This window comes from Drosophila teissieri, chromosome 3R (assembly GCF_016746235.2).
Source record: "Drosophila teissieri strain GT53w chromosome 3R, Prin_Dtei_1.1, whole genome shotgun sequence".
Classification (NCBI taxonomy): domain Eukaryota; kingdom Metazoa; phylum Arthropoda; class Insecta; order Diptera; family Drosophilidae; genus Drosophila; species Drosophila teissieri.
Window position 1 is genome coordinate 13,252,501 of NC_053032.1, and position 21,103 is coordinate 13,273,603.

At 45.8% G+C, this 21,103-nt stretch overlaps 3 protein-coding genes across 3 annotated transcripts; all 3 read left to right on the plus strand.

Moving 5' to 3' along the window:
- Nucleotides 1-8,801: 8,801 nt before the first annotated feature.
- Nucleotides 8,802-11,195, plus strand: LOC122620664 (glycerophosphocholine phosphodiesterase GPCPD1). Its single transcript, XM_043798246.1, has one exon. It carries the CDS (start codon nt 8,921-8,923, stop codon nt 11,138-11,140), a length of 2,220 nt encoding a protein of 739 aa, XP_043654181.1. The 5' UTR covers nt 8,802-8,920; the 3' UTR covers nt 11,141-11,195.
- A 4,535-nt stretch (nt 11,196-15,730) lies between these two features.
- Nucleotides 15,731-15,885, plus strand: LOC122622027. The gene is given in 2 exon segments (XM_043800131.1): nt 15,731-15,811; nt 15,814-15,885. Coding segments are annotated over 2 exon segments (153 nt in total).
- A 1,207-nt stretch (nt 15,886-17,092) lies between these two features.
- Nucleotides 17,093-17,600, plus strand: LOC122621824. The gene has a single exon (XM_043799815.1). The coding sequence runs from the start codon at nt 17,306-17,308 to the stop codon at nt 17,573-17,575; it is 270 nt and encodes an 89-aa protein (XP_043655750.1). The 5' UTR covers nt 17,093-17,305; the 3' UTR covers nt 17,576-17,600.
- Nucleotides 17,601-21,103: the final 3,503 nt, after the last annotated feature.

Genomic DNA, 21,103 nt, shown 5'->3' on the forward strand with positions numbered 1-21,103 from the left:
TTAATTACTGCTGACATGGGGCGGGGTTCAGAGGTGACAAGCTGTTTTGGTCCAGTTAAACAACTGAACTTCGTGCGGCTGATGGACATTTGACCGTTAGAACTGGACCAAAACGGAGATTTTCATGGGAAACTTTAAGATTCCAAGCTATTTACAGGAAAAATGGGAACCACCTTATTGCCTGAAGAAAAATAAAGCACAAAATTAAAATACAAGACATTTTTTTATGTGGTCATTCTATTGGTGGAAACATAGCTCTGGAAACTTCAATGGCAAAAATAAAACCGACTTTTTCGCCAAATCACAGGCAGAACATAAAAATCGAATTAGTCCCGGCGACACATCAAATTGAAAATTATAATTAATGATGCTGGCCGCGGAACAGCAACTGTAACTATGGCATTTTCTCTATTCTGTTTTCCGGACATGGAAAAAATGGGTGCAAAAAGCGGCGCATTGAATTCAAAAATCAAACGGAAATTAACGCTGAATTCATTGAAAATGTGCCAAAAATAATTGTCAAGCGGAACGTGGTGAGAGGTGGCACTTTCGGGGGGGGGAAACCAGCAAGGGGAGGTAGCGCGGTTTTTGCATATGCGTTTTCATGGAAAATCACACCCCGGTGAAAATCCCTTGGGCCGAAAGTAGAGTGTACGAGTGTGTGTGCGTGTGCAGTAACCTTTGACCCAGTTCCTTGGGCTCTGCTAATATTTTTGCTACCTTTTGCATATGCATGAGCCGCCGTCTTGATTTCTTTGAAAATAAAACAACAGCATTGAAAGCAAGCAAATTTGTTTTCCTTCGCGTAGGGAAAAAAGAAAAGCCGCGTGGCATCACTTTTTTGTTCTCAGCTCGGAGTTGACTTTATTATATTCATAAATATTTATTGACAGCTCAGATGGGAATCAGGCGAGTACAATGGGCTGTTTTGGATTTGTTTTGTTCGATTCGGCAGCCTGAGGAGATTTTCGCCAAATTTTCATTAAGATTATGCTACATTTTTGGCACCTTTGAGGGCTTATGATGCACCAAAGTATATGAATAGGGAAAATTGTATTTCTTGTGGATAGAATTTCGATGCCAAAAATTCCGAATTCGACAGAAAAGTCCCGCCAAAAACTCTCGAGACTTGAATGACCTCAAATATACGTTACGTTTCGTTTAATATGCTTCAGAATATCAACAACATAGCTACAAAAGTGAATCACACTTTAATAAAGTCTTCAAATCCAAACTAATTGAAGGTTTCCAATCGTAGGATCCTTTGTACATATTCCATTTGGTAAGCATCATAAAAATATACTGCTCCCGGATCTTCCTCCCTCTCCAACTCCCTCGATCTGCAGCTAATTGAATCCGGGCAAGTATCTGATAGGAAGCCATCTGCCCCGAATGCGGAACAAACGACTATCTCAAGTCCCTGAAGATATGCCAATGGCGATACGATTGTCATGGCCGTAAATGCTGTCACGCATAATAAGCAGTCCGGCAGCGCAATTTGCGATTTCAGTTTTATGGATTTCTAATGAAAAATCACATCAGCGAGCGGTTTTTCTTGGGACACACCTGGACAAATAGTGAAGCAACCCTTCGGTGTGGACGAGATGACCCGATGACCCCGCAACGTCTTTTGCATTTGCATACAGCAGGATTTTCAAGGGCTTTTATTCCTTTTTTTGGGTGCATGATTTGTGTAATTTTCCTCAAAAGAAAAACTAGAATTTTTGGGATAAATCGAGAGAATTTTTAATGAAATTTCCACCATTCTCAGGGGTTCTCACAAGGGGACAAGCAGTCGTGTTAAGTGAACCGTTTGATTTTTATTCTACCCCCTGCTCTACTCTACTTAATTAATAGTACAATACCATTTTGCGAATTCTGATCCTTGGAAAACGTCATCATTTTGTTGTGATTGACACTTCGCTGGCACTTCAATCAAAATTCCATTATTATTTCGTGTGTGTTTTTTAATTGTGTTTGACAAAGTTGCGAAACAAGATGTTAACCCCGAGGGTTGACTCCGTACTCCGGAGTGGAGGCAGGGATGCAGCAGCATCTTGAGAAAAGATCAGCAGCTGCCCTCGTCGCAGTGAGATCACCGAAAACTGACATTTGACCATTGGTCAAAGGGTTGGCCAGCTCAAAGTTCGCAGCAGGATTATGGGAAAGGGTTAGACCTAATGATGCACTCGGGGAAGCTGGGCTTTTCCCGCTCCCGCTAAATTGAAGCCTAATCAAAACATCTAGCGCAAAGTATCAAATATCGCCCAGCTCTTGCCGCAGTTTCAATCGAGCCGGGCAATCTGAGGGCATTTTTTTATTGCCTCTGGCGGGATAAAATCATCTCAAATTGGGTTATAAAATTACAATTGCGGTTGCCGAACAAGAGAGCGCAAAAAATGGGTTTACTAATGCTCGCGGTTTTGATTTCAAAGGATGCTCGCTGAGGGATGCCTGAAGTCACCGAAACTGATACAGATCCTGGGCAGGATCTCCTCCTGCCAAGGGGTTGCAACTGAGGCAACGAGTTGCGTTCGAGTCGCGACAATTGCGGATATTCTCTGTTTGTTTCTTTTTTCTATATTAGCCCCGAGTATCGCATTACGCAGCTGATTGCACTCTGTTAACCCGTATTTGTCAGCCTCTGGGCAATCGAAATCAAAGTCGGCGTAGAAGGGGAGTGCCGCGTGCCTTTCTGGGCCGCAGCTCAGGTATTATCTAATTACCGCATTAGCCGCATCAGGATCGACTTCTATGCGCACACAGACACCGACACGGGCATCTGCCGTGGGTGTGGACCGAATGGGAAATAGTTTAAAACCCGGCTCCTGGCCGGCCAGTGATGATGTCTTTGTCTCGTCCAGAAGGTGTCGCCCATTGTTGTGCAAGGTGACACACCTACCCGAGAGCCATTGTCTTCCAGTTGCTCTGCCTTCTCGGTGATTTACGGGCTGACGAAAGGAAAGGACCTGAGGCGGGAGCTGCGGATGCGGATGCGAATGCGGACACCTCCTACGCAGGTCCACTGTTTGTCCGGCTACCAAAATAATTGACCATATTTATGGACATTTTAGCCTTTTATGTCTTCATGTCGGCACACTTCCCTTTGGTCGTCCAGAGCTCATTCATTGGTTTCCCATTCGCATGGGGGAATACAACTATTTTAGTCTAGTTTTTCCACTCCTCTCCTCGCTTCCCGTGCCGCGTGCTAAATGTCTAAGCAATTGTTTTAGGCCGTGTTTTTGTGGCATCCGAACTTCCTTCCGTAAGCAATTTCATGCTCATTTTGAGGGCGTTCTAGCTGGGCCCATTGTCTTCAAGCTGACCAGATGGTCCGAGTGTGAGAATTGGGCACAAAAAGGTGTTAATTGAGGGGTCCAAAGATTTACGATGGAGTCACTGCGAAACCCAACTATTTCGGCACTATTTTACATAAATATTTACATGAGAAGAACCTTTGCTACCACCCATAACCCTGCCCCCGGTCCAAGATCACCAAACAGCTTGACCCCTTTCAGTTGCTCGGGTACAGGGCTTTTATGAAATCGTTTGACAAAAACACGAGAAGAAACTCTGCTTTCGCAAGCAGTCGTATTAAAATGTCAGCCCCCGGTGGCAAATGTCAATACAAGGGGGTCCAGTTCCCCCAGTTCCGTCAATTATTTTATTATGATTCTCCTCTGTATTTGTATTTTTCTTTTCCCCCAGAGCTCAACTCGCCTGGGTTGCCCTGCTCATTTGTTTGTCATTTGCCGACTTCGAACTGCCGGCTAATTGTGGCTGCTTTTGCTTTTTGCTTAATGCATTTTGATTTTGCAACTGCAAAACAGCAGCAGAGGCAGAAGTTCGTGATCTGTGGCAATCGCTTGACATTTACAAGGCGGCGGACTTTTGTTTTTAATTAGACGGCTTGGAGTCGGATTCGGTTTCGGATTCGGATTCGGCATCGGCATGGCAATCGGAGTAGGAGTAGGAGCTGAAGTCAAACTCTGGCTGGGTGGTCTCTGCTCCGTGGCTGATTATCGACGCGAGGGCTTAGATCTTTGCCGTCGATTAAGCTGCTTAATGCCATTAACATGATTAAGAGCCAGCAGCCCCACTTCGTGGCCACTCCACATGATGTCGCCACATAGGAAATCCCATTGAGTGGGCCCATTATGAGCGATCCCATCCATTCCCAGCTTCCAGCACAGGAGTTCCGATCGGCTAATTGAGCAATTGAACTCTGATCGCAGTCGGCGTGCGATTGTGTCTTTAATTCATAATCAAATGATGGAAAACGGAACTGCCAGGGGGCACTAATCTCCTTGCTCTCGGCTAGTAGCGGTCAGTTCAGAACTATCCCGTTTGGCGGGCTCTGTTTTAGGGGTGAGTGCTTTCGGGTTCGTCGGTGTCAAAGGTCAAAATGGACGAAAACTTCTCATGGGTCAGCTCGAGACTTAAAAATAAATCAGGAACCAACTCGATTTCGGACACGGAAAAACGGGTTTTACTACCAATTTCTGCTCCGTTTTTAGTGCATACTTCCCGAGCTTGACCTTTGAACTTAGCCCGAAAATCCAGAACGGGCCAATAATTCCAGTCCATCCTAGAATAAGTCGAGTGCATGGGTATGCGGCCTGTGGGAAATGTTCTCGAATTTAGCCAGCTGCCTGCCGCATTTCAGAAAAAACTTTTATCAAAAGAACGCGCAGATAACGGCGGGCAAACAGAACGAATTTGCCCGAAACTTATTTACACTTAGCGGCAACATTTGTTTGGCATTCCGAATATCTCAGAGATAGTGCAAGATCCGTGGGATGCCATTCGGATTGCAGCAGACGCCCGGCGGAATCTAATTTTATGAATGAACCAACTGAGTCGAGGGCCGAAGGAAGTGCGAGTATGCGTAATGCAGTAACAAGTCAACAAGCCAACAAGCCGACTAAACTTAAACTAATGAATACGATGCCTCTCGACACCGCATATAAACATAGTTTATCTGGGGGCAAACATTTGCCATGATAATAGTGATGAATACATTGCATCTGGGTCGGGTCGTCCGCCAGATAGTTACTCTGCAGGTGAGCGGACCGTGTGGGAACCACAGAACCTCCGCTGGTAGCCCAGATCTCGGGGTCTCGGAAGGTGGGCAGAGCCAGAGCGGAAGTCCAAGTCCTGATAAGAGTGGTTCCGATGTGGAAACATCTGGGGCTTCGCTTTGCATATCCCACCTCCACGCCCTATGCTAATGCCATTCGACACATCCGGGGTACATCGCTTATGTTCCGTGATATACTATAGTCTTTCAGCTCAGCCGGTTAATTACCTTTTAGCGTGAGTGAGTGAGTGAGTGACCACTTGGGCCGGCCGATCTGCGACAGAAACAGAAACAGAAGCTCGGAGCTCAACTGCACCGGAACCGTGACACCCAACACCCGGGTATATTGCCCCTTTCTTGCCGTTCTGCAACTAAATTGCCGAAACCCAATAATTCTCACATTCGCCGCCGACTTTGATTGCTCCTTGCGGTTTCCAATTTCCAGGAGGGATCGAACGTTCGCTCGACAGAAGGGTTGAGGGTAAGGGTGGTTCGGCTGCCCAATAATATTTAATAACAATTGATATAAATATTGAAAGTATTATTGAGTCATAATATGGACTCCTTCGCCCTTTGGTTGGACGTGAAATTCGACTCGCTTGTGGCATTTCTGATCCTATGTAATCTCATCTAGCTTATCTTGGACTCCAGTTCGTCTCATAAATTACATTTGAACTGCTCAATTTTCAGAGCTATTCTATGCGGCGATAAAGGCTTATCGCAGTGAGAAAGTTATAACTAGAGAAGATAGTCCAGCTTCGAATTTCAGATCACAGCTCGTGGAAATCGTAAATAAATCGCCAACAAAGGGATTCTTAAACTTGGTTGAAGTATCTGACTGCCTGGATTTCCCCCACGTCCAATTAAAATAGCTTAGCGGCTCCGACCTCTCATTTAAATATCCCTACATCCTGTGTCGTTTCTCACGGAAATCTTTCAGAATTTGTTTCGTTTTTTTCTGGTCGTTTTTTCCGTCTCCACCGCAGTGTAACAAATTCCAATGTGTTTCAGAAATGCACGTTGTCGCCCCAACTTATGGTTAAATATTTGGAAAATCAGCCGCAGTCATAAATTGTAATCTTCAACGGGCGAGTTGCCGTTGGAGATCCTGACGCGGTGGATGTCACTTAAGGGTATGTTATTGTTTTTTTAATACTTGTCCAGATGTTGCTATAAGGTTGCAGTTGACTTCGACGGGCAAACCAGTGGAGTCCCATGTGTCAATGATTTTTACCGTATTTAAATGCTGTCCCTGTTCGGGTTTTTCTCACACTACAGTTGTCGTTTAGCTAATTTGTGATTTTTGGTGTTTTCGGTGTTGGATTTGTTTTACGCTTGCGTAGGAAAACTATTTTCCGGCTATTGATTTCCACCGAGTGGTTGAATGACATAGAAGTGCTGGAATGATTTATTGACTTATGACCGTTCCAAAGGGGAAAATCACTCTTGGATTTTGGAGTGTAGCCACTTTTTTCCCTGGGAAAATACTGCTAAGCACCTGTTTATCTAGTGAATGTCCTGGGGATATCCTGTCCAACCTGTGCGCACATCCTGCATCCGTATTTGCCTGAGGACATCCACCAGGAAATCGGACAGCTCCAAGATCACGTAAGTATTCTAGAAGATATTATTTACCTACCGCTCTCACACTGCCTGAGGAAAAGCATTGAGGAAATCCTGATCGCCGACTTTCCCAAGGATATTCAACTACACGAAAACAAAGCGGAAAATCCGAATTCTCCACAGTAATCCCCCCATTCCCGGTGTGTTTTCAGAACGCCTGCACACAGGCCTCGGTGCAATGAGCGTAATTTGAAGACCGCGAGAAAGGCGACTGTGTTCACAGATTTCCAATTAGATTTTCCCACACAATGGAGCACATAGGGGCACCGGGGAAATTAGTCTCTTTATGCTTAATTAGGATTGCGTATTGTGTTTCCAGGAAGCGCTCCAAGCAAATTGCGGCAGCCAGTTGACAGTTGATCTCTGATCTACCTGGGCACAAGCTGCGGTCTCGCTTTGTTTGCCGTTTAATTGCACTTGCAACTGCAACACACCCATACAAATCTCAACCGCAGGGTCCAAAACAATCTGAGTCAAGTGTTTCTGCACGCAAACGAAAAGATCCGAAAGGACTTCTACCTGCTGCCCAGTGCGCAGGCGCGGCGGATTCGGATTCGGTTTCGGTTTCAGTTCCAGCTGCTGCTTGTGGACACAGGACGAGGTCAGGAAAAAGGGAGAGGGGAGGAGCGGAAAACGGACATGGCTGGTGGACAGCACTTTTGGCACTCGTTCTGCGGTCTAGCGCACATGTGTTCCAATTTTGTGCTGCATCACCACAGAAGGCTCAAACCAGAACGAGGGCCAGACTTGCGACACACTTGACGTCAATGTGTCCTTAAAAAATATGTTTGGGAGGGTTAAAGCAAATATTAGTTAATTACCGGCGAGTTAACATGGCTTGTCATAATATAGTTGCCATCAGACGAGATCGATAGAAGAATTGCTGTTAGGATAGTCGGCACATAGTCACTTATTACTGATGAGTGGAACACGCCAATAGCTTTAGTATGTTTTCACATCAACGCCAACTCAATTGTGTTTACCTTATTGGCGTAATTTTCCTTTTCCATCACTAAAATTCCAAGTTATATGATATTTTTATACTTTTTGAGGTCCAAAATGAAGCAGAAGACACTGCTAACGAGTTGCAGCATCTGCGGTTGGGGCTGAGTCTTCTGGCATGTGTCCGGATCGTCTTGATTGCCTCGTTTGCTGTTTAATCGCCGTTGACGGGCATAAATTTCGATCCATCCTGGGAGACCCCTCCTCTTACTCGGCCCCTTTGCATTCGATGTCACCCCTTTTCAGCTGATTTGTTTAGTAAACAAGCGGATTAGGCACCACGGAAATTCGAGAGCGCCCCAAGTTGGAAGCCAGCGAAGTGTTGCCCTGATTTCGGTAAGGTGAGATACTCAAATTGGGAAGTGCCCGAAATGGTTTCATTGACAACTGTCACTGCTCCGGACGCAAACATTCAGACTGACATTTCTATATTTGGAATTGGGAATCATTGCGGTGACTCGAAATTTCCCACAGTTTACCAACAGTTTTCGGAGCGCCCACAATTAAAATTTAATTTTAAAGCCCACACTAATTTGGTTTTTTCCCCTGACTAAAGCGTAGTCTAGTTTTCCCATTCTAGCAGGAGCGCAACCCCTCAGTTTTAGTGTATGGCGTGTCCCTGCTTCGATCCTTGTTCCTTTTTTCCGATCCTGTCGCAGGTGGCTCGTTTTAGTGTTTCAGTCTCCGAGGGGAAAGAGGGCTTGCGTGCCTTTTCCGCGACACAGAGATTTCTCCGGGCTTGGTGTACCAATTTTATAGTTTCCGGATCAAAAGATCACATCCTGCGGGAAATATGACAGGATGCTTAGTTGACTTTGGTGGGAAAGTTTCATTGCGTTTCGTAATAGTCCCCAAAACATTATCCTGGTTCCTTGTGGTTAGCTAATGATATGTTTTGTCATGTGAAAAACAGAAGTAAGAATTGTCACATGGGGAGCGTTGGGCTAAGGGAAATACCAGAATCAATTGTGTAAGAACTTATTAAGACAGCACAATGAGAAGTTCAGACTTGTGATTTTCTGGAAAAAAGGATGGAAAACTCTTCAAGCAGCTTGTCGTGCTTCAGTAATATGTTATGTAAAATGATATCAAATGTCTGTCAAGCACACACTGAAATTTGTTGAAATACTTGTTACCAAATACCAATTTATACATACTATTATACTTATAAAGACTTTCCGAAATTCTCGTTTCATTTGGCACTGCCCCCTTACCATGCATCGATGGTTCTTTGCCACCGATCGGGAGGAGTGTGAGCAGAAGCCCGAGGAAGACGAACTTAGTAACGCTCCGGAGGCACGAGAGGCACCACCTGCACCTCCAGTTCCGACCACAGAGTGGCCCTTCTGTGTGGTCTACCACCATCCACTCAAAGGGAATGAGTATGTAGCCATCAGTGGCAACTGTCCCTCTCTCGGGAACTGGGATCCCAAGAAGGTGTTCATCCTGGAAAAGAACGAGTGCATCAACTGCCTATGCACGTGCTGTCAGTTCGATGCAATCTTGGAGATACCCCGTAACATCGACATCCACTATCGGTACTGCGTTGTGGTCCTTGATCCCCAGACGAAAGATGTGTATATCCGCTTCTGGGAGTCGCAACTGATTCCCAGAGTGATTCGCACTTGCCAGAACATGCTAAAGCGTTGCGACACCTTGGGAAAACCACACGACGATGATGAGGCCAACCAGGTGGACCGCGGTTGGGCCACCACCGAAACCATTCTCCATCTGAAGATCTTCAATGCTCCATTCAGCTGGCAGCGCCAGAAACAGAGACTTCTGTACGTCCATGTGCAGCCGATGTTTGAGGTTCCGGAGAATCCGTGCATCGAACCAGCCGATCCCCTCAAAATGGTTTCATCGGAAACCCGCATATCGCGTTATCTGGCCCAGCAAAAAATGAAGGGAGAAACCCGGCAATTTCGAATGGCCGAAGTCGAGGTTGTCAATCTGAACTCCCAAAATCCGTTGGCCTCGCAGCCACCGTTCGGAGTTCGATGTGGGCCGGAGGACATGGAGTTATTCCATTGTTCCATCGCTTTCCCAGAGGAGACGCTCTACCGCCTGGATCTGTACACATACGCCCACAAAGCAGGTTCCGATGAACCACCATATCACTACGGTTACGGATTCCTGATGCCAGATCAGCTGCTGGACACCGAAGGCTCTGCCCGGGTGAAGATCACCTGCGCCTCCACCCACCGTCCACTGATGGAGATGTGTGTGCGCTACTTATGGATTCGACCCTTGCCCAATTTCCGTTGCGACTTGAGTCACAGCTACGAGCGATACTGGCGCAAGAATCGCCTGTGCATGAACATCGGTCACAAAGGATCGGGAAATACGTACCGGTTGGGATCGGACTTGGTGAGGGAGAATACCTTGTATGGTTTCAAGCAGGCGGTTTTGGCCAATGCGGACATGGCGGAAATGGATGTCCAGCTCACGCAGGATGCCCAAGTGGTGGTGTATCACGATTTTGTACTGCGATTTCTGCTTCAGAGAATGCCTAGCGTTGAGGATCTCCTGGATAATCAGGATCTGCTCGTATTTGCCTACGAGAATCTTAACAGGCTTATGCTGCTCGCCATGGGTGGATCCAAACGAAAGGATCTCATTGCCGTTCCCCTGGAGGCATTTACCTACGATCAGCTGAAGCAGGTGAAGGTCCTGCGATTCGCTGGTAGCAAAGGCTGCGAGATGTCCTGTGATCGAATGTTGCAAGAGCAGCGCCCCTTTCCCCTGCTTCTTGATCTCTTGGATGAGGAGAACCTGCACGTCGCCATGGGCTTCCTCATCGAGATCAAGTGGCCCCAGATGACCAATGTGCGGCGTTGGGAGAGCGGCAGCTTCAAGCCCACCTTCGATCGAAACTTCTATGTGGATACCATCTTGGAGATAGTTTTGAACAAGGCAGGAAGGCGGCGCATCGTCTTCTGCAGCTTCGATGCCGACATCTGTGCCATGGTTCGGTTCAAGCAGAATGTATATCCCGTGACTCTACTGCTGGAGGATCCGCACTCGCCGGTTCAGTATGCAGACCAAAGGGTAGGCGTCCAGAAGTTTGCGGTGAGGTTTTGCGATAGTCTGGAGTTCCTGGGGCTGACGCTTCATGCTAACTCGCTACTGAACAAGCCCTCGACAATGGCATACCTGCGCCAGATCAATATGGAAGCTTTTGTCTATGGTAGTTCCACCACTGACCTGGAGATCCGCGAAAGGCTGAAGAGGCACGGAGTGAAGGGAATCATCTACGATCGCCTCGACCAACTGGACCAAGTGGGCGAGGAGCTGGAGGGGGACACCATGTGCACCATTGACTCTGTGACCACAAGGCGCGTGATCCGGGAGACGGAGGTGGAGGAGTGGGCCCAGAAGTGTGGCTACAAGCCGGGAAACTCCATCACCGTGCATAACATTTACATCGACTGATGGTTTATCCCACATTCTAGTTGTACCCCGCCAGCGAATAAAGTATCCAAAGTTATGTGCCCTGTGATAACAGTCCAAATCCCGGTCCTGTAATCACCAGCCAACGTCCAAGTCGAACCATAAAGACAAAGGGGCATTACACGACTAAGCCGAGAATATCCCACCAGACCAACGCCAAAGTAACGACAATTGTCAACAGAAGGACCCAAAGGACTGGAGGGCTAACCCCTTCGCACACCCCCCGCGAATTGGCAAACTTTTTTCGCAAACACTCGCGCTGCGGATGATAAGCTCATGTGAACTATTGCCGGCTAGATAAACAAAGGACCTCCGGATGCGGAAGCTGTTGGCAGGAGAAGGGGTTAAGACGGTGCGGTCCAAAGTCCCGTTGGGCGGTCAAACGACACGGCATCGTAAATGATATCCCGTGGCGAATGGGTGTCCTTTATAGGCCAGTGCACACTTTAGCAACACTCCGTCGAGGCCGGTCGCTCGTCTTGGGCGCAGCCCAACCCCTTCTTGCGTCCTGCCGTGGTATTAATATCCTTTTGCATGCGACTCACACCGTCGCGAAGACGTTCTCTCAGTGGGATGTGGGTTTGGTTGTTGTGCAACTTCCCCCATCCCATTGTGCTATTTATCATAATTTTTCAATTTAACACTGCCATACACGAGGGACACACAGCTCATATCCTTCTTCCTGGCGTATAGTTTCCAATGTTTACTTGCGCAAACATCCTTTGACGAACTTTGCCCATTGTCCAGACTTCCAGACTTCGCTTTGATGATGTGGCTTAGCCGTACCTTTGCTTTTTTGCATTCTCATCGATTCCGTCTTTCGCCATAGCTGTCCATGTGTGTTTGTCCTGCCCAGGAAGGACATCGCTTCCGATCCTGCAGCCATCGCCCGTTAAGGATGACGTTATTAATGAGCATTTTGACACTTACGTCTTGACATTTGCACAGCTGGCCGTTTGTCTAAGGACTTTTGGCGATTGCAGCGAGTGGAAAAGGTCAACTATCTGCTTTCTTTTCGGCGAATGCTGTTTGCCATTTAAATAAATGTGTAATTATGTTTGCTTTAGCCAGGGATTTGGCCAACCTATCGGTTAAATTTGATTCTCGGTTCGATTCAAGGAAATATAAGTATGCTTATGTCGGCATAGGTATGTAAATATGTAAACAGGATATGGGTGTAGAATGATTGACTATGATTGTCGCTCCATAACATTGACTTATTGGATAGAAGTAGGTATACAAATGAATGGGTAATTCTTTAATGTAATAAGAAGAAATAGTCGTAAGTTCTTAAGGAATCCCAATCTTAAGGAAGCCACCTGCTTTAAATGTTAAAATATGTTCTTATCTTGGCATCCTTACCTCCTTCTGCCCAATAAGCTCTCTCCAAGAAGGTAATTGAATCTTATATACCAAAATATTAAAACAAATTTTCTTGGCCCATGGGTCCCTCGGACACTGTCCGGTTCCAGCACACGGCAGCTGTCTTCGGGGCGATCGGATGACCACCCCATCCCGGTCGCTTCCAGCCCATTGCATTCCCTTGGTCTGGTCTTTGTCCGGGATTGTTTGCCTTCAATTTGACTACAAACCATAATTTATCTTTTCAGACGTGTTGGTCAGCGCGACAATGGCGGGCAAGGATTGCCAGCGACAAGGATTATTGATTATGCAAAGTGCCCGGTGCCCGGTGCCCAGGACAATGCCGGGAAAAACAAAGGCTTAAGCAAAGAGAAGAAAGGATTGCAAAGAAGTCTCAAGCTGAGCGAAGGGGTTGCTTTGGTTGCTTGGCTTGGTCTACTTGAACTGGCCAGCGGTCAGTGGAAGTTATGAAATGTCCGTGCCGGAATCTGATGAGCCGAGAAAGTATCCCCTTTCAGGACACAACGCGTGTGTTTTCGCCCATTAGAGAGATAATAGTTTTTGACATTGCTCGTCCGTTCGCCTCGGCTTCTCAACCTTTTCGGTGTTAATGGTCAGTTTCGCTATTTTGGCATGGTTAATTAATATCCAGATCCGGCAGAGTGTGAGAAAGTTGGAGGCAAAGGTGAGACTGGGCGAGGTGAGAGGCCCGAGCTGTTGACGGATGCTGATGGATTAGGGAAATAATTAATGGTTCCATTCCAATTCAACGGTACCTGACTGATAACTGGATCTGGGTCTTGACCACCAAATCGATGGCTATTACAGGGGTTAGAAGCCTTTGTTCAAACTAAACTGGTTCAATATTTATAACGATTTTTATAATTACCAGATAAGAATACATTTATACATTGTTTTCAAAAGAACTTCGTTTCTTTCCACTCCATTCAGCGTTTATATAAACTATAAAAGATAGCATATTGAAGCAATATGGCTTCCCTTGTTCAAACTGATCAGTCGTAAGTACAAAGAGCTGTTTTCAGCAAATAAAAAAACACATCAATTCCAATGAATTGGGGGAAGAATCTCGGGCTTCTTATTCGTTCCACAAGCTGTTTTCTTCTTGATGTTTCCACTCAGAGACCCAGTGTCGTTGCAGACAGTTGTTGATAAGAAGCATTTTGTTTCTACGAGTGCCTGATAAGCGCCATTCGAGAGAGCGACTGAGGCGAGGTCAATTGACCTGCTTTTAAGCAGAGACTTGTGCACGTCCGTTCATCAAAAAGTGCTTTCGAGATTGCCATCCCGCTACCTCAGCCTCCTCCTCGGACCAAAAAACCAGCCTCGCTAATCTATCAGTCGAGTGTCCGTCTTTGTTTTTTCTTTCGTTCTGTCGGACTGTCAATTTCCAGGCCGAAAATGTAAACAAACCGAGAGCATAGAGCAAAAATATTAAAAAACTTCCACACGCTTATAACGAACAAATAAGAAGCTATAAATACATAAATACTCGTATATACCGTATATACTGTACAAATGTCGCATCTTATCAGTCGTCGGTCCGCCGAGGACCCAAAGTGATGTCCACATCAGTCGAGAGTTTTGAGATTAATTCCACACATACATGGCTGTCCGCTGAACTTTTGTCCTGCGGCGAACAGCCGCGTTCCCTGATCTTTGGCGACATCAATTTTTAGGGTGAACAATTTCAATTAGGTTCACGTTGAACCGCGATTGAGATTAACGCACTGCAAGTAGTTTCCCGCAGATAATGCAATTGTTGTGTGTATTTGCGTATTCCACACCGCCGGCTGGAAAATGCCAAACGGTTAGCAGTATCCCACGCCTCGAATCGCAAGACAATGGGCGTCGATTGGCGAGGGACAATAGATGGATACTCATGCGGTCTGTGGCAGCGCATTAGAAGCACATTAGGGTGCCCACTCACAGGAGCAGCGACACATGCAAGCTGCAGTTTAGCAGCCCGAGATACAGATACACGTTCTTCAAGATACGACTACTTAGGACCCAAACAAAGGCGCCTTTTGTTGGCTCGACTATATGGTTGGCTGGCAAGCTGGCTGGATGGATGGATGGATGGGTTCAGGGTCCCTCCACACGATTCCCCGCTCTCTTGGCCAAGACAACCAACCGCAAATGACGCAAAATTGTCGCCAAGCAGAGAGTTTACCCACGCACACGCACACTTACACTCGCACACTCACACTCAAATCTCTTGACGAGATAACAAGATGCAACTGTGAGATACGACTGGCCACAGAAATACCGTTTAATGAGGCCCTCGCACACAGCTTGACTATTTCTTAGATCTTATCCGTAGGGAGTCACTCAAAGGATATTGGCCGGCTGCCTTTTCTCATTGAAATCGATTCTATTCATCCTACTACTACTATTCGTGTTTCCGAGGCCCATAACTCCTGGCACTTTATGCAGCCGGCTTTGTTTGACCACAAAGTGTCGCTGACCAAGTCCCCATAATCGATTGAATTACCCGTTCCTTGGCAGCTTCCTTCCGCAATTCATGTCAGGCTCTAAATTCAAGGGTTTAGAACCCCAAAATGTGCAACGTCAACTGTCGAGAAAGGGTTTTAAGGAACTGCATCCTAGCAGGATGCTACTACTACTGATTGGTTGGATGCTGGCCAGGGTATGTACTGATGTCGTCAGCGTTTCACATTTTCCGCTGAAAGCCCTGAAAGGATAATTGAAACGAGCCCTTGAGACCCATTTGAGAGAGTCTCTGCGCACATGAATATGTAATTTAGTTCGGATTTGAATAGAAGGATGCGACAAAAAGCCTCAAGTGGCCATTGAAGAGCTTTTTTACGGTGTGGGTGCTATATGAAAGGAATCAAAATTAAGTGGAAAGTTTCCCAGCTCATCAGTGACTTGTGTCAAAGCGCTGCGCCAAAGAAAAGCCTAATTCAAATGCGGCATAAACCTTTTTCGCCATGACAACATATTAAATGGGACTTAAGTCGTAAACAATGTGGTTTCACCGCCATTCGCCCCACCCTCGACGAGTGGTCGCTGAAAAGTTTAAGCGATTAGCGCAATTTAGCGAAAATAACATGCGAAATTGCGCGCTTGAACGCCTTTTCAATGGCACTCAGATACAAAAGCGTCCACAGTTGCAGATAGTGCAAAAAGGGAATCCCGCTGAGCTGAGCCGCATTTTGAGCGCACTTAATGTGGGAAAATCGTCGTCACTTGTCAGTACACGCCCACCTCGAACAACCCCTGATTCCCATCAAAGTGTTAAAACACAATGCGCACACATTGCACACACAATTGTTGCCAATCTGGAGATCCTCTCATCTCCAGAAGCGGATTGCCCATGCTAATCGTCAGATGCGTAAAACTCAATGAACACTCAAGTGCCAGGGGTCCTCAGAAAAGTCCCAAAGCAGCTAAGAAGCTACTGAAAAATAAAAAAACAAACAGAGCGACTACCAAGATCGCGAACTCATAATCCTTCCAATCCGATCATGAGAAAACGGGATGAAACCCTTTGTGGCATTCAGGACCCGACCTTTGGAACCTACGCGTGCAGCCTCCGCAGAAATTCCTTTGTGGACCATTTAGTGAGTGCGGTTCCTCGGGTGTTTGGCCCATTTGTGTCGGGGTTTGCCATTCGCAACTCGCAACTGAAACTCGACAAATTAGGCCACTCAGCTTCCACGGGCCTTTGTTCGCCTTTTATCCTTTTTTCGGATGCTTTGTTTGCCCTTACTTCTTAATGCCCGAGATCATAATGTTTGCGTCGAAGGGTTGATCTTGTTGATCTCGTTTTTTACGTCGAGGATCCCTTTACCTCCGATATGATTTATTTATTTGTATATCTGCAGCGGACAGGGCTATCTCGATCTGGGACAGTCGAATGCTGTTTAAGGACTGCCCTTTATTTGGCTTGACTTTTGCACTCTCATCTTTGGGATGGTGCACGTGCCGAAAGATTGCCATGATCTTTAACAGGTAACCACAATATGTTGTAATTCAATTAGAGGAATATTTCACTAAATTAAATTAAAATGTAAATACACTATTGGTAAGGCCTTTCAAGTAAAATAAGCCTACGCATTCTTTATATTTTACATAACTATATTAAATAACTTGATAGCCCATTAAAGCTTAAACTATTTCTGGTATACATACAAAGTGTTCATCTCCTGGAGGCCAGCTAATCTAAAACCAATTTTCAACGCTCGCTGCTACGCAAATTGTCCATTAGGCTAATTACGCAAACATTTGTGAATTTACTTATCCAAAAGTTTGAAACGCAAACCTCTTGTTGAACTCGAAAATCCGTTGATTGATGGCCGCATTGTTCGTATTTGTCAGTTGCGCCATGGCCATGCAAAAGCGATTGTCTGGGCACCCAGAATGGATTCGGATTACACCTGGACTTGGAACTCTGGACCGAAGACTGCGCAGAGCAAACAGATTATTTTCATAAATTAGACTTTTTTAATGATTAAGGAGACAGCTTTCGAGACGGGATAGCAGTGAGGAGTTGAAGGACACCGGGTGCGCCTGGCAAACGGGGTTGGACTGGGATATCCTTGAAGGATGCGGCTGAGGACCTACGAAACTGGACAGTGGTCAGCGCATTGGTCAGTCACGCACGTAATTTTGGTATTACCCCTTCGGGACGACAGCTCGCAACGGGATAGGCAGAGTTCAGAGGTCACCACCGTACTTTTTCCCGTTTCTTCTCACAGTCCGAGCAGCAGGAAACTTAAGACGTTTTCACGTTGAATTCTAATGATTTTTGTATTCAAATGCGGATTGCTCCAACCAGTTTGGGCAGTTGCCTTAGCACCCAAGGGAGTGTCCCCTGAATGGCAAGGCGCGCATCCTGCTGACGGCGGGATTGGCCCATCGTCCATCGGTCAAGTTGTGTGCGAATCGCATCCAAAATGGCCAATGTCCCAAGTTCGGACTTCGCTTTCATTACTGCCAACTCTTTTTGTTCGGTGGCCCCGACAAAGGGGTCAATTTGAAAGGGCAACAGTTGATGTTCAGGGCGCATGAGTTGAGTCCTGACATGGGTGGCCATTTTGTGGCGAGCACCAACGGAAGCAAATGTATCTAAATAAGGAAAGGATTTCAATGGAAGTTTTGGCGGGTAGTATTCAGAAAGCTTTCCAAAGTAAATTATTGCCCTTGAAACTGTCACAGAATCACTTTTTTCTACAAGCATTCTTCAATTTGTATTCTTAAAATTGTATAAAGTTCCAAAAACTAGTAATTATGATATCCGGCGAGGAAGTGATTTCCCTTCGAAGAAATAAAGCCATCAAATGAACTTTGTCCGTTGACTCGTGTGGACCATTAAACTCTTTTTATAATTTTCCTTAAACGGTATTATGCTTGTATCACCTCTACACCAGAATTTCCCCGTCTTTTATTGTTTTTTTAACTGCTGACCCAACGCTCTTTTAATGGCCTCCACTTGACCAGGCCACCTTAGTTGGTTTCTTGACACCTGCAGCTCAATTTCGTCTTTTTTCGAGTCTTAGAGCCGGATCATAGGAAAAATCTTAAGTTGTCACTTCTGGCAGCATGGGCTTAAACTTTGAACTGAGCCGACTATTTCGACTCCGAATTTATATACTCATATACAGGTAGTGCGACTCCGGAAGTTTCCGCGCTCGTTAAAACTCCCAATTTAATGAAGATAAATCGTAGTTGGTTTTCAGAAACGAAAGACTGAAAAAATCGCGGTGAATGGGAAACTGTTTTGGTTTGAAATTTCACCTCTTGACATTGGTTCGGCGGGATGTACTGGGATGAGCTTCCCAGCCACGGTGACATTTAAATTAATACACTGCCAGCGAGTTTGGGCCGTAACAGGCGCGTAACTGCAGTCAATTATTCGGCCGAAAATATCCTGTTTCCAGCATCCAGTTTCCACATCGGCAGCATCACCATCGCCATCGCCATCATCATCATTATTATTAACACTTTCCACGGCTATGGACTTGCCACTTGAACTTGGTGCGGCATTGGCTCGGGCTGTTCCGCTTTTATTGTGTTTTTGTAATGCTATATAATTACACCATCAAGTTGACTGATGACACGGAATGAATCTTTGTCGCTCCCTTACACAACACAACACTCGCACACCCAGTATTTGCATAAAATCACAATTTCTCTTCGCACCAACCCGAGGGAAACCCTTGCCCGGTTTAGGGATATGTGTGCCGCGTCGCTAGGTTACCACTTTCCCTTCCATGACAGCGAATCCGCGCATGGGTTTCAGCTAAGTGATCCCTACATCGAGATGAAACAGCTTTGCTTCATATAGTATAATCATTTATTTATGTATTTCTAAACAAAGGTTTTCACATATTTTTCTGCATTTGAATTTCATTGGGAATATCTGGCACAAAACTATGACTTCTATTTTCATTTAATACACTTAGAGTTATGCTCTTACCTTCGACTTACGTTGGCACAATGGATCTGGGCTCCAATGAATGGAACGAGCTAATCCCTGCCATATGCGTTCCTTCTTAGCCCCGATCCGTCATAGGGCACAATCGGAGGTGTCACAATTTCTGACACTTCAATTTCTTGTGCTCTCCGTACGCGAGACAAATGAGCAGCGCGTGTGCTTCCTCAATGCGTTGCATGCGAATATCCTGGCGGCAGGATATACATATGTATACATATCTGTGTTCTGGATTGGTTTGTGTAGGTGCACCCGTCGTCTGTCAAATGCGTCTTGTCATGCATCAAAATACAAAAAAGGAGAAATGAAAGGAAGTTGAAAGCCAGAAAGAAACGAAGTCAAAGCAAACAGAGTGAAATGGCAGCGGGGAAAATTAAATTGAAAATTTCACCACGACCAGAGGGGAGGTGTGGCGGGGGAAGGGTGCCACCAGGTTGCCACAGTTGACTCTTTTGATAAACAAACAGACGGCAGACAGGAGCATTGCAAAAATGTTGATTACAGCCAGCGAAGGAAAGCGAGCCACCGAAACAGGAGCAAATATACACCAAGAACAAAACCCCAGTCAAACACGTTCTTGATTTAGAGCATGTCCTTATCATTGAAACACTTAAAAATTTTATTAATATTAATCTCATTGTTTTCATATAATGCGATAATATGTTTAAAAATAATTGTTGTACAGTCTTGGGCAACAAATTTGTACACCTAACATTTTATTATAAGTAATTTTTCAAAGTACCTCAACAGCAGTGGTACATATGAGACCGCTGCTTCCGCTTTTGAGTCGCAGCCGCCAAAGGACATGCGCCAAAATATGAAAAAACATAAAAACGAAATGAAAACCAGCAAGGAAATGAGAGAAGCGGAAAAAAATGAAATAAAAATCCGTTCGCGACTCGCAACTTTCATGTGTATCCATGTCAGCTTGGCTTTTGTGCTATTTGGAACGAGTTGTCAAATAAAAGCGGCAGCCGGCGGAGAAGAAGAAGAAGGTACCGGGGAATCCTGCCGAAGGCGGCAGGAGGAGCTGGATCGTTGACTTGGCTGGCTGGCTGCCATCAAAATGGCGTCTGGCCCGGCAAGGACTTTAAAAAGCTGTTTGGAAATCGATGTGGAAAGTCAGCTGCGGCTGCGGCTGCGGGTGCGGGTGCCGGTGCTTTGTCGCCTCACCTGTCGCAGGACAAACAAATTTTAATCAAAATAGAAAAAAAAACAAAAAATACTAAATAAAAAAGGAAAGGAGAGCAAAGTAGAGGAAAAACTACAAATCACATTTCCTGTGGCAACATCAACTTCCTGTTTTGGCATGGAAATCTCCTAGTCAGCGTTTCACACGCCGTCTGACAACTGCAGCCGCTTTGAAGTTGCATGCAGCGCATTTTCCGCTGTGTGTCATTTAATTGTCAGTCAGTCAGTCAGTCAACAAGAGTCCGTCAACTTGGTCAGTCATGCACTCAATCAGTGGCAGGACACTCCGGCCAGGACAACAGGCGCAGTTCACCCCCTGCGACATGTAAAGGGTACTCGCCCTCGCCCTCGCCCTCACCCTCGTACTCCTTCATGAAGTGCAGTTTCTAGTTCCGTTTCCCCCGCCAGGAAGTCAGACTTCCAAAGCGGAACTCGCTGCATTATCCTTGCATGGGAATGCCAGGACTCGCGGGGTGGCAACTGCAGCAGCACCGAACTTTGTAATCAGCGGTCTTTGTGGTTTATGCTGGCAGCTCCTAATTGATGCAGTTAGTTGCGTGCTGTTAGTTGCGACTGGAACCCTTTAATTGATGCTTCGCTTGGGAATAGATTGGTTGGCACTGATAGCTACTTTGTGTGGAAATTTTGTGGGAACTAGTTCAACGCAGTTTTTGCTAGTTGGGAGAGGAAATTCATTCTGTGAGCATCAACAAAAGGTACCTCAGTGTTATGGTATCATTGCATACTTTATGATACTCAATTAGGATGTTAGGATTATGCATTTCAGTAAAAGTACAGATGGTACAAGTTTGGGGAATTGGTCGTCGTACAATAGAATGTAGCTAGAATGTCTTTCTACAATCTGTGGTCACTACAGAACAATACTATAGCTGAGCACTAAAAAGAAGCAATAA